Source organism: Zootoca vivipara, chromosome 1 (assembly GCF_965207765.1).
Source record: "Zootoca vivipara chromosome 1, rZooViv2.hap1.1, whole genome shotgun sequence".
Lineage (NCBI taxonomy): Eukaryota > Metazoa > Chordata > Lepidosauria > Squamata > Lacertidae > Zootoca > Zootoca vivipara.
In genome coordinates, this window is record NC_142582.1 from 130,991,878 (window position 1) to 131,005,163 (window position 13,286).

The 13,286-nt window shown below is 44.8% G+C and overlaps 1 protein-coding gene across 9 annotated transcripts in view; it reads right to left on the bottom strand.

Moving 5' to 3' along the window:
* Positions 1–7,035: 7,035 nt before the first annotated feature.
* Positions 7,036–13,286, bottom strand: part of DDHD1 (DDHD domain containing 1) — a 39,031-nt gene continuing 32,780 nt past the window's right edge. For 2 of the 9 annotated variants that reach the window (XR_015946661.1, XR_015946660.1), the window contains 4 exons: positions 12,984–13,133; positions 11,057–11,296; positions 8,718–8,906; positions 7,036–8,054 (listed from right to left, as the gene is read on the bottom strand). Coding sequence is in view for 4 of the 9 variants with exons in the window: in XM_060270771.2 (XP_060126754.2) it covers positions 7,861–8,054; positions 8,718–8,906; positions 11,044–11,296; positions 12,984–13,133 (786 nt within the window). In the remaining 5 variants the exon portion in view is untranslated. Of the gene's footprint in view, positions 8,055–8,717; positions 8,907–11,043; positions 11,297–12,919; positions 13,134–13,286 lie in introns of all 9 variants that reach the window. The other 7 variants (XM_060270771.2, XM_035140974.3, XM_088656024.1 and 4 more) reach the window with 5 other exon arrangements.

The following is a 13,286-nucleotide window of genomic DNA, read 5'->3' on the forward strand; positions in this document are numbered from 1 at the left end:
CCCAGGCATTTGATGACTGGCAAACTTAGACTTATTGGCTGTAAGGATTTGCAAAAGCTTTAAAAAATGTTTTCAGATTTTATTATCTTTTAAAAGTTGTACTTTTAAAATGGCCAGAGGATTGGAGAAGATCAGTCTACATCCCAATTCCAAAGAAGGGCAGTGCCAAAGAATGCTCCAACTACCGCACAATTGCGCTCATTTCACACGCTAGCAAGGTTATGCTTAAAATTCTACAAGGCAGGCTTAGGCAGTATGTGGACCGAGAACTCCCAGAAGTGCAAGCTGGATTTCGAAGGGGCAGAGGAACCAGAAACCAAATAGCAAACATGCGCTGGATTATGGAGAAAGCTAGAGAGTTCCAGAAAAACGTCTACTTCTGCTTCATTGACTATGCAAAAGCCTTTGACTGTGTCGACCACAGCAAACTATGGCAAGTTCTTAAAGAAATGGGAGTGCCTGATCACCTCATCTGTCTCCTGAGAAATCTCTATGTGGGACAAGAAGCTACAGTTAGAACTGGATATGGAACAACTGATTGGTTCAAAATTGGGAAAGGAGTATGACAAGGTTGTATATTGTCTCCCTGCTTATTTAACTTATATGCAGAATTCATCATGCAAAAGGCTGGACTAGATGAATCCCAAGCCGGAATTAAGATTGCCGGAAGAAATATCAACAACCTCAGATATGCAGTTGACACAACATTGATGGCAGAAAGTGAGGAGGAATTAAAGAACCTTTTAATGAGGGTGAAAGAGGAGAGTTCAAAATATGGTCTGAAGCTCAACATCAAAAAAACCAAGATCATGGCCACTGGTCCCATCACCTCCTGGCAAATAGAAGGGGAAGAAATGGAGGCAGTGAGAGATTTTACTTTCTTGGGCTCCTTGATCACTGCAGATGGTGACAGCAGTCACGAAATTAAAAGACGCCTGCTTCTTGGGAGAAAAGCAATGACAAACCTAGACAGCATCTTAAAAAGCAGAGACATCACCTTGCCTACAAAGGTCCGTATAGTTAAAGCTATGGTTTTCCCAGTAGTGATGTATGGAAGTGAGAGCTGGACCATAAAGAAGGCTGATCGCCAAAGAATTGATGCTTTTGAATTATGGTGCTGGAGAAGACTCTTGAGAGTCCCATGGACTGCAAGAAGATCAAACCTCTCCATTCTGAAGGAAATCAGCCCCGAGTGCTCACTGGAAGGACAGATCGTGAAGCTGAGGCTCCAATACTTTGGCCACCTCATGAGAAGAGAAGACTCCCTGGAAAAGATCCTGATGTTGGGAAAGATGGAGGGCACTAGGAGAAGGGGACGACAGAGGACAAGATGGTTGGACAGTGTTCTCGAAGCTACGAACATGAGTTTGACCCAACTGCGGGAGGCAGTGCAAGACAGGAGTGCCTGGCGTGCTCTGGTCCATGGGGCACGAAGAGTCGGACACGACTAAACGACTAAACAACAACAACAACAGTAATGAGGAAGGTCCCAATATCACCAGATAGGGCCAGGTGAAGCCCTCATCCAAAACACTGCAGACAGGACTGAATAATTGCTGCTCCTGAATAGTTGTAGCACTTGAAATCTGCTGGGCAGTAAAAAGTTTTCCATGCAGCTTTCAGCTCCTATTCTTTTCTGTTTCTCAGTAGATGATGATGATGATGATGATGATGATGATTTATTGAATTTATATACCACCCTATACCTGGGGGTCTCAGGGCAGTTCATAGAATAAAATCAAAATATAAAACCTATTTTATTCCATTGCTTCCACCACCATCTCTGCCTTAATGCAGCCTTCCCCAACCTCGTGCCTTCCAACTCAGTGCAATAGGAGATCAAGGATTATAGATGAGTGGCTACCCAGGAAAATGATTTACAGAAGGTGCAGTTTTGAAAGGCTAATAATTTGTAAGGGAAAGGAGTGTGGGGAGAGTTCACTGCTTAAGAATTTTTGGGGGGAGAACCATTGAAATAGATGTTCTGGATAGAAAACATATTTTGAGGATGAATCAACAAGAAGAGGTTGGGAGGGGCGGAAGGAAGAGAAAAATGCACCCTTTGGGTTAATGAAGAAACCAGAAGGTAACGGACAATGCAATGTTCCTCCAGCCGAAACCAGGGCCGCAGCAAGGACTCATTGTGACTCATGCACACTGTTTAAGGCCAGAGATAAACAGGCAGCTTTCCTGGCCATATAAATACAAAAATGGATCAGGCCTGGTTATCTTGCAGAAGATGATGTTCTGCTTAGCAGAAATGGTTTGAGAGACATGGTTATATACTGCCAGACTTCTAGAGCGGCATTCCAGTACTGTATATAAAATTGTTTGGTACTTCCCACTATTGCTTGTTTTCTTGTCTATTTTTGTAAGCTACTTATGGGACTTTCAGCATTAGGTAGAATATAAAGTATTGGATTTTCTTGGCAATCGGCCATTTACATGTATGTTTAGAATCATATAATTGTAGCATCTCCACCTCCATCGTTCTGCCCGGACACAGAGGTCCAGCACCGAGGGCCTTCTGGCGGTTCCCTCATTGCGAGAAGCCAAGTTGCAGGGAACCAGGCAGAGGGCCTTCTCGGTGGTGGCGCCTGCCTTGTGGAACGCCCTCCCAACAGATGTCAAAAAGGAAAACAACTACCAGACTTTTAGAAGACATCTGAAGGCAGCCCTGTTCAGGGAGGCTTTTAATGTTTAATAGATTATTATTTTTTTATTTTTCTGTTGGAAGCCACCCAGAGTGGCTGGGGAGACCCGGCCAGATGGGCGGGGTATAAATAATAAATTATTATTATTATTATTATTATTATTATTATTATTATTATTATTGAAAGGGATCCCAAGGGTCATCTAGTTCAACCCCCTGCAATGCAGGAATCTTTTTGCCCAACGTGGGACTCAAACCCACAAACCTGAGTCTTATACTCTACTAAAGCGCCACCATAGCGCTTTAATTTAGCTCAGCAACACTTACATCTTGCACCAGGCCCTGGGCACAACTCAAGATTATGCCCAGGGCCACTGTCCTCTGTGTATGGCTGGTCAATGAACATAAAACGTGGTACTGCTGCCTTCTTGGAGCTCCAGAGCAGCAGTGGTTGTGAAGCTAGAATTACACAGGCGGTGCACAGCTTAATTGTATAAAGTTGCACAAACTTTAAGTACAGAGAAGCTGGGTTTTCCTCTTCAAGGTTCCTGGTTCTGCTCAGCAGACTGCCTAGGCCAGGCACCACATGCAGATAATGGCACCTTCTTGAATACAGCCACTATATATACGGTATATTATGTGTATTATGTATATATGTATATTATCATTTTCAAGGGAGCAGAACTGCTGAGGATGGGCGTCACAATCTTTGCAGCGGAGATTGCCACATCCAGATTGATTTCTAGAAATGGAGATGCTGGAGTCTAATATTTTATTTATTTATTATTTATACCCCGCCCATCTGGGTGGCTTCCAACAAAATATTAAAATACAATGGTCTGTTAAATATTAAAAGCTTCCCTAAACAGGGCTGCCTTCAGATGCCTTCTAAAAGTCTGGCAGATGTTTTTCTCTTTGACATCTGGTGGGAGGGCGTTCCACAGGGCAGGTGCCACTACCGAGAAGGCCCTCTGCCTAGTTCCCTGTAACTTGGCTTTTCACAGCGAGGGACCCGCCAGAAGGCCCTCGGCACTGGACCTCAGTGTCTGGGCAGAGCGATGGAGGTGGAGACGCTCCTTCAGGTATACTGGACCGAAGCTGTTTAGGGCTTTAAAGGTCAGCACCAACACTTTGAATTGTGCTCAGAAACGTACTAACTACTAACTTTGGGCATTGAGAAGGCCTTCCTTCCAAATCTGTGAAGTCCATGAGCACTCATCGTTGGTAAGCTAAATGTACCGGTACTCTGTAGCTGCCAAAGGCCACATTCATTTAATGTTACTTTATATATTAATAAGAGCAATTGCCTGACGTTTAAAGCTGGTAATAGCGGATGCCATTTTTAAGCACCTCTTCTATCTCACCAATGAGCCCAGGCTTGTGGACATGATCAGACGGCATGTGAGTTTTCCAGTTCTATGCCATGTTTTCTTTTTTTACTGTCTGTTCCTTCAGAGAAATAAGCATTCCAAATCGCTCTGACATTAAGCTTTGCCTTCACAAATCTGAGATAATCACAGATCTTGAAAGGATTTCCGTGGAGTCTGTTTTTAAGCCCATTTCATGACTGTTAAGATGGCAGAAGCTCACTTGCATTCCAAAGTGACAGAAAATGAAGCAACCTTTGACATTCCCACAACAAACAACTACTGAAGATACCCACCCTGTTCCAAATGCCCTCAAGCATGCTGCCATTCTACCAAACTACCAAATTTGCAACGTAACACACAAACTGCCAGTTTGTATAATAACATTTCCATGCAGTTCTTATACTTCTGAAATCAGGAGATTGTAAGAATATTGTTCTTCCAAGGACTGCCCATTTCGGTAACAACTTTCAGCTTTTATTTAAATATGCTTGTGGGCTGGTTTTAAATTGCTTGATTGCTGTTTGCAATTCCTATGTGCTAGTGTGGTTTTCTGTGCTTTAATAGGCTTTACAGTGGATTCCCTCTTGCCACTTGAAGAATCACACATTTTTGCACTCAAGCAGAGGCTGCTAGATAATGAATTTCAAAAAAACTACCCTTCCCAGCCCTCCGTATGCTCCCCTGCCTACCTGGGGTTGCAACCCCATCATGGAATGATGCCCAATTATTTTTACAATCTAGAGACCCAATTACACCACAGAGTATTTATGCTGGCCCATTTGAATGCATTTCCGTCCTCCGTGTTATCTGGAAGGCTCAGAGGCATCTCTTACCAGAATAGACTTTGCACCTGTGGCCAGAAAGACCACATAATTTTGGATTGTCCTCTTTTTAACATCTTCCGTGATGATCCTTCGGTGTCCTCTCTGTGGCTTGCCCCCCCCCCAAAATAAACAACACGTGGTGCAGTCTCTATTGAGAGATGACTCTCCTGTTCTCACTAGAGTTATGGTACAATTTTTGACCAGGATCTTTGAAGTTTGAAGTTAAATCTGGGGTAGTTTGGTCTGTATAATAGTGATTGCCGAGGATTCCCTCTTTACTGTATGTTTTAGAATTATAACACATATGGACGGTCTATATGGTTTTTATTGTCTTATATATGCCAATAAAGGTGTAGAATTGAACTGAATTGAAAGGTGTCATAGAATCGTAGAGTTGGAAGAGGCCACAAGGGCCATCTAGTCCAACCCCCTGCCAAGCAGGAAACACCATCAAAGCATTCTTGACATATGCCTGTCAAGCCTCTGCTTAAAGACATCCAAAGAAGGAGACTCCACCACACTCCTTGGTTGCAAATTCCACTGCTGAACAGCTCTTACTGTCAGGAAGTTCTTCCTAATGTTGAGCTGGAATCTTCTTTCTTGTAGTTTGAATCCATTGCTCCGTGTCCGCTTCTCTGGAGCAGCAGAAAACAACCTTTCTCCCTCCTCTATATGGCATCCTTTTATATATTTGAACCTGGCTATCATATCACCCCTTAACCTTCTCTTCTCCAGGCTAAACATACCCAGCTCCCTAAGCTGTTCCTCATAAGGCATCGTTTCCAGGCCTTTGACCATTTTGGTTGCCCTCTTCAGGACACGTTCCAGCTTGTCAGTATCCTTCTCGAACTGTGGTGCCCAGAACTGGACACAGTGCAGTGTCATCAAGACTGGCAGGCCTCAAGTGTATGTTGGAGTCAGGGGAACAGGAGGGTGACCCAGGAGAGGGGACCAGCAATTTATGGGGTTTGGTGCCGGGACAGTGGGAGGAGGGAGTCAGGGCAGTCCAAGGCAGAGGAAGGTGGGCAGGATGTGGCATTGAGAGATGGGTCGGTAGACTCCCCACCTCCCCCTGCCCTGCTGTCTGGTTACTTCCATGCAGGAGAAGTCTCAGGTTGAGGGCGCGCAACCTGTATGGGGAGGTTATTTAAGCTGGCAGAGGGGTGTCACCCGGAGGAGTTGCGAGCGCTTCTTGTGTCAATAAAAACTATCAGACGTCTGTCTCTTTTAGCTGGGGTGAGCCAGGACAAAAAGAGACTCAGATCCACATATAAGGCAAATAAGCAGCCATCTTTATGGGTTTAGAAAATGCTACGTGAAATACTGAGAAGGGGGATGTAATAATATAATAATAATTTTTTATTTATAACCCACCCTTCCCGGTTTAGAAACCGGGCTCAGGGCGGCTAACAACAAATATAAAACACTGATTAAAAACGACTTTAAAAACAGCATAAAATACAACGTCAATGTAGCATCGCCAGGGCTAACTGGCCAAGTTAGTCCTGCTAAGGCCAGCAAGGAGACCAGGGAAGAGTTTTAATGTGGGGACCCAGAAGGGTTTCTTCATAAAAAAAGGTAAGGGAAAAAGGAATGGGGGATCAGGCTAAATTGAAGGCCAGGCGGAATAACTCTGTCTTACAGGCCCTGTGGAAGGAGATCAAGTGTATGTGAATGGGGAGCCTGTCTGGAAGCTGACTTTTGCTGTTCTTTCCGCAAAAGTGGCCCCTTTGAAAGCAGATGGTCTCACTGGCACTGCAAACAGTTGTTAAGAAAAACAGCTGACAAAACTATGGATGCCTCTTTTTTGGATCCTGGCCAGCATCACTTTCCCAAGTATCTTAAAAATGGTTTAATCTGCCCTTCCCTAACCTGGTGTTCTCCAGCTGTGTTGGCTAGGGCTGATGGGAGTTGTGATCCAAAATACCTGGAAGGCCCTAGCTTAGGGAACTCTAGACCAAATGTCCAGGGCCGTATGCTCGTGTTAATACGCTCCTTGATGACTCAGGAAGTTGAAGTTCAAGACTCAGCTTCCGCCACTTGCTTGCATTGAAATTCCTAAATAACATTTTAGAATTTGAGAAGAAAATGAAGTGCTGCATGTTCTCCAAAGTGCACGCTATGCAGGGAGGAGCCTGCTCTTCACAGAGACTTTACTTACCCACAGAGAAGAACTGTTCAGCAAGTGTTGTTTGTGTGATCCACAAATGTTTATTTTTAATGAAAAAATACTGAAAAGTGTGCCACAGTGTCCATAGCTCCTTTTGAATAGTACAAAGATATGTCCTTTGAGGAATAAAGTCTTAACACTGTAGAAAATAAATGTGGTTCTTTAAATTATGCCCCCCCCCAACGAAAACAAAAACGGGGAAAAATAGTAGAAAAGTAACGCTTTTTACATACTGGAGTGAAACAAAACGGTTAGTCAGAGGTAATAATAAATTATAATTACAGTATTTCAAAATATTTGCCTCATGCCTGTTTTAGTTTCCGGGTGAGTTGTGTTAGCACACCCCTTTGTGCCTGCCATTCCAAAGGAATTTCAATGGAACCCGGAGCGACAGACTTCAGATTAGAACAATGATACCCACTTGCTTCTTATTTACCAATACAAAGGACACAGAGCATGGCTGTTTTAGGTTTGCAGGCATTTTTTTTCCTGAAATGAAAATGAATTCTGGAACCAGAGTAATCTTTGCACTTAAAAAAACCCGAATTCTGTTAAACAGCAGTTATGCGAACCTGGGGAGATGGATGCCGATGGTGCCACTACAGGCAGTAAGAGTGGGAACGGAGAGTAGCCTTCTGGTGAAGCCTCAATTAGCACAGAAGTGGAAATGTGCAGCAAAGGAGAAATAATTTTGGAAGAAAGGAATCCAGACATGCATTTAAACCTGAAACCTCCATGCCTTAGAAACAGAAGTTGAACTCAGGCTGCTTTGTGCCACTTGTCAAGTTCCATCCTCTCTCCCTAGGTCCCTCCCTACCCCCCACCCACCCCCCAAGGCTACAATCAAACAGGCTCTAAGTGCGACTTGATGCCATCTTCCTCTTCCTCCTCTTGGTCCTGCTTGTACATGAAGGTGAGAAGAAAGAGAGCAATGTCCAGGGAGGACCAGTAAGCCGTGTGTGATGTGACAGCTGACCAGTACCTGCTCTCCACCAGGCCTTCCCTGAGCTCAAAGTCGATCCTGTGCTCCAGGTCCACTAAGGAGGAAGCAAGAACAAAACCACAAGGATTATTGCCAGAACAACACAGCGCTCCCAGTTCTGTTCTTTGCTTGTGCTTATTGGGGGGGGGGAGCTCTGGCAGCAACTTACTAAGGTATTCCATCACCTCCTGATTTGATATGGATCCCAAAATATGGGGTGTGTGTGTGTGAGCTGTGACAGTGGCACCGTTGGAACCAAGCAGCCCATTGGGCCAGATCCAACTAAGTGTGACGCAGCTAATAGCCAAGGGTAGCTGTGCTGGTATGCATGTTTCAAAGCTGTACCCTTCTGTGTAAACAATGGTGCCCTTCAGGCCACGGGTCTTTGGAGAAAGGGGGGAAATCAGAAAAAAAGCGAGGACTACACAAACTGTTCATCCCAAGAACAAGAAAAAACAGGTGAGCCTGGAATTTCTACAATGCTTGATATAGGGAGCCTAGGTTTGAAGCAGTTTTAGGAACCCCAGATTTGTAGGAATGGAATACACCATCTTTAACACTGCTACAGATGCAAAGGACTCCATTGCAAGAGCCCACATGGCCCATTTGTTTTCAATGTACACCCTGAGTGACTCCAGTGGAAAAAGTTTCCCTTTTGGAGAAAAAGGGGAAGCCAAGGCTAGTATTTCTGCAGACCAAGAAAGCTGCTTTTGCTCACTTGTCGGATCCAAGAAGCCAGAGCTGCTGTGTGGGAAGGTCTGAGGTCCGATGGACGCCTGGCTCAAGGTTGGCTTCTTCTCCTCCAGTTCTGACCCTTCTTTTCCTGCCTCAAGTGCCTGGGGAGCACTGGCACGCCCAAATCTTGAGAAGAGCATCCCTCCAAGGCCCTTCCCAATGCTAGCAGCTCCTGTATTCAGCACAACACAAGGGGAGTTTCAGCTTGGCAGTCACACTCCGGAACAAAAAACATGTCATGATAAACACACCACCTCTGCCCCAAACCAGAAGCCACGTGTTCCCCACATGAGTAGCTTCTAGCATAACTTGCCCATGACCTTCATTCAAGATCCTGCGTTTCCTTGCTCCCACCAATAAATTTAAGGGCTGCGTGCATATTTCTACTTCCCACCCCAATGTTTTCATCAGTTTGGGCTGCCTAAATAATTGTCATCTTGTTTAAAAATGATCATGTTGGCCTTTTTCACCTGACTCTGCTGCCACCTTGTGGATAAGAGTACAAGCTACAATACTGCAGATGCTAATCTTGAAAAGACACCCGGTACCGCTATTCAAAGGGTTCACTAATGACAACTTTAGGTGAACACCTTAAAAATGTAGTGTGTTAAAATCCTGGGCCAGTGGTTCCCAACAGGTGGTCGGCGGACCCCCAGGGGTCCGCGAGCTATGCTAGAGGGGTCCGCAAGATGCTATTAGAATAAAAAATATATTAAATATATTTCGTATGATAACAGATTTTTTGTTTTGGCCGCTTCCTGCATGAGCAGAGTCTAGCGCAAAACTAGAATTAGATAGAGGCAGTAGTTCTGCTGTATGCCGTTAGGTGGCGCTTTACAAACACTACTGTTTTGCAAAGAGGCAGTGCGCGCATTCTACTAACGCTCACCCCCCCAAGATGCTTTGCGCGCGTCGGCTTCATTTGTGCGCTACTGTGCAGGTACCCTGTCTTCTCCATTCCCCTCCCTCCTCCCTGGCGCGCGCTGCCTCTTTGCAAAACAGTAGTGTTTGTAAACGAAATGTTGTTTTTCGCTGAAGCTACAGTTCGCGTAGTTAAAAATGGACCGTTGGTTAAAAATATAAAATATAAAAAGACTCTTAATTTGGCTCTCACTTTTTAATTTTAGGATTAGGAATTAATGGGGGTCCTTGTAACAATAGCGGCTTGATGAGGGGTCCTCGAGAAAATTTTGTTGGGAACCCCTGTCCTGGGCATAATATGTCTAAAATGTTAACTGATTTTATATCTACTGCTTTCTGTATTTTTACTGTTGATACAATAGCTGCTTTTGTTTCTGATCTGTTTTATATTTGTTTTATGGTTCTCTTTTGTAGGATATCTTGGAAATCTAGATTAATAAAGTTATGTTTTTGTTTTTATTTTAAAATGTAGCATGTGATGGCAGCAAAAATGTTAACATTTTGATACACTCTATAATATGGTCAAGGAGGAGCTGCTACTTTCTTGTTGCAGGGGGTCCAGACATTGTGGGGATACCACATTTCCCACCGTGCTCAACCCACTGCCTCCTGACATAGAGAAAATACCATCTCCCTCCAATTAATGCCTCCATTGCAATCATGAGCACCATGTGGAATCTCATGGCACAAAAGCTAGGCACCACTTGGACAGGGCCTGCGGCATCACTCACCACTTGGAGACTTTTGCAATTAAGCAGCATATAAGCTGTCAAAATGCTAACGGCGAAAAGCGACACCACCCCCCAACGCTATTTTGCAAACTTCAAAAGACTATTACTGGGGGCAAGGATGGGGGCTCTGTGGCTTTCTAGTGGTTGCTTGACTACATCTCCCATGATCACCAGCCATGGTGGCTGAGGCTGATGGGAGCTGGAGTCTAAGCAACACCAGGAGGGGCCACATGTCCCCCAGCCCTGATTATAGGGTGAAAATTGTTTGTTTGCTTTTAATATTCGGTTGTAAGCCGCCCAGAGTGGCTGGGGAAACCCAGCCAGATGGGCGGTGTATAAATAAATAAATAAATAAATAAATAAATAAATAAAAATTAAATAACCCAGATTTGGTGGTGGTGGGAATGCCCGTCCAGCCATCAAAATGTGCTGGGTGGCCTTGGGCAAATCTCCCCAAGATAGATATTAGCTACCCCCATCTTTGGTGCCCAGGGCCTCTTGGAGGCAGACAGATGCACCACAAGCAATTACTAAGGGGCTGTGCCCCCCCCATCAGGCCACTGTGTGTGAGCTTCATAGCTGTGATCATTTTATTCCTTGGAGGGTATGATATGCACACAGGGGCACAGGGTTTTCCAAGGCTTCAAGAATAGTTACCCATTATACTTGCTTTGCCTATATTGGTTATGGACTCCCCGTAGTGCCGCCGAGCCAGGACAGGCGACGTCGTTGGGCTGGGTAGTGTTGGGAGAGAGTCGCTCTCAGTGACTGAGGTAGATTCTTTTGCCGGGTTGAGGAAACTTGGCTTCATGTGCTCATAAGGTAGAGGGTTCGTGGTGTTATACCAGTGGATCTGGACTGGAGAAATGTTGCTATAGTGCTTCAGAATTAGAGGTTCTAGTCTATAGGCCTGTAAATAAGAAGAGATGGGAGGGCTTGAGTGTAAGGCAACAATTCGCTTCTCTTTTTCCTTCCGTTTGCAATCTGAATACTTAGAAAGGACAATCACTGCTGTCTCAGGGCCCTTTACTTATGACATGGACCCATGGGCCTACTCTAAACAATGAACGCTTTATGGGAGAGATTTGTTGCTATTATTTTTCTTTGTATTAAAACTGGGCATTCTAAACTCCTCCATCTAACGAGTGACCGAGTAACAAGCAGCATAGGATCATTCCAGGCCAAGGAGCATTGGATATCATGTGCTCCTTGCTCCCAGAAGTCTTGCTAAAGCCACTGGAGCATTAAAGATGAAGAAATTGACTGAAGGGAAGGTTTCTGGGCAGATGCATTTTTTTTTTCAAATTTCAAGAACAGCTACCCCACATCTGTGAAACCCCAAATAGCTGCTGCTTCAGTGTTTGTTAATGGTATGTGCAGCTGGTTCACACTGCTAAGGGGTTCTATCTGCGCAAGGATTTCTACTTGCCTGATGGAATGATCTTCCCTCTCCTTTCCCCCACCTGCTCTGGGGTTCTCCCAATCCCCATAGAGCAGATGGGGGGGGGGCACAAAGCAGGGGGAGGGAAGCCCTGTTGCAGAAACAGAAGTCATTGCTGACAGAGTTCATTACGTGAACTACTCCCAATGTCTCTGAACTGTGTTTTAAAAGAAAATTTCACGGATATTGAACATTTCACCACAACTTCCCTCTGATTTCAACACAACTGAGAAAAAATAAAGTAAGACGCTAGAAGGACGCTAAAGATAGCGTTTCAGGCTGCTCTGGAAGTGCCCTTGCTGCGTTCTGTTAAAACTGTACATGCCCTTTTGCAGTGTACATTGTGCGTGTGTTTGTGTAGCCGGTTCTGTAAGTTTCCAGCAGAAGCTGCCCATGTTGACCTTGGCTCCTTTTGGAAGAAAGGCAGGATATAAACCAAATGATTAAATAATATACCAATTGCTGGGTGCACTGGGATATTGCCAAGCAATGCACGTGCTCCTAATCACAAGAAAGGTTCTGCAGTTTTAATTATAAAATAAAACGAATAAAGAAACAGACCAAAAAAAAAAGGGGGGGGCATGATGCTCAAACAGCCCTTTTAAAAATAAAGAAGGCATAGATTGACTGCTGATCCAGCAGGAAGTGGCTAAGGATTGGGCTTTGAACTCTCCTTGCATTGCACCTTGTCTTCACCCTAATGGAGGACGGCTTGTTCTGCCAGGCCGTGCTACATGCCAAACCTACTTGCGTCAATGGGGACCTTTTTGGTGAACCAATGCCTTTGAGAGGACTTCAGTAGGTGCTATTTAGAAATACTCTTGAGCAGGGCCGGCCCAAGACATTTTGCTGCCTGAGGCGGAAAACCCAAATGATGCGTGCTCATCGCTTCCATTGACAAAAATCTGGGGTGCACACAATTCGCTGTGAAGTTCTCTTGCATTGCAAACCCCATCAAAATGAAGGGTGGTTCTACAGCAGCAACAACAAAAAATCCCTTCTTTTTCAAACCCAGCCCTGCCGGGATTGTGCTCTGTGGCTCCCACCTGACTTTTCCACTCCAAAATCCACCACCTGAGGGGGCCGCCTCACCTTGCCTCATGGTAGGGCCGCCTCTGCTCTCGAGGTGAAAGCTTGTTACTGCACTAACACTCACCACTGGATCTGTTGGATGAAAAATGTTTAGCAACCGGTTACAAATAGTTCTGGGCAGAATGTGATCTTGACTTCCACTGTTTCCTGGTCGGATGCCACGCAAGGCCAAAAACACTGCTAATGGAGATCCCATACAGAAGAAATTCTCAACCTAAGGAGACATTTCATTTGATATTAACAGGCAGAGAAAAAGGCAGCTTTCTAGCATATACTGGGTTGGGTCGGGTAGTTCTTTTGTTTTGCAAGGGTTGGGGGTGTAGAGCTACCTCATCGCTTCATAGTACATTGCAAATTGGGGGAAATC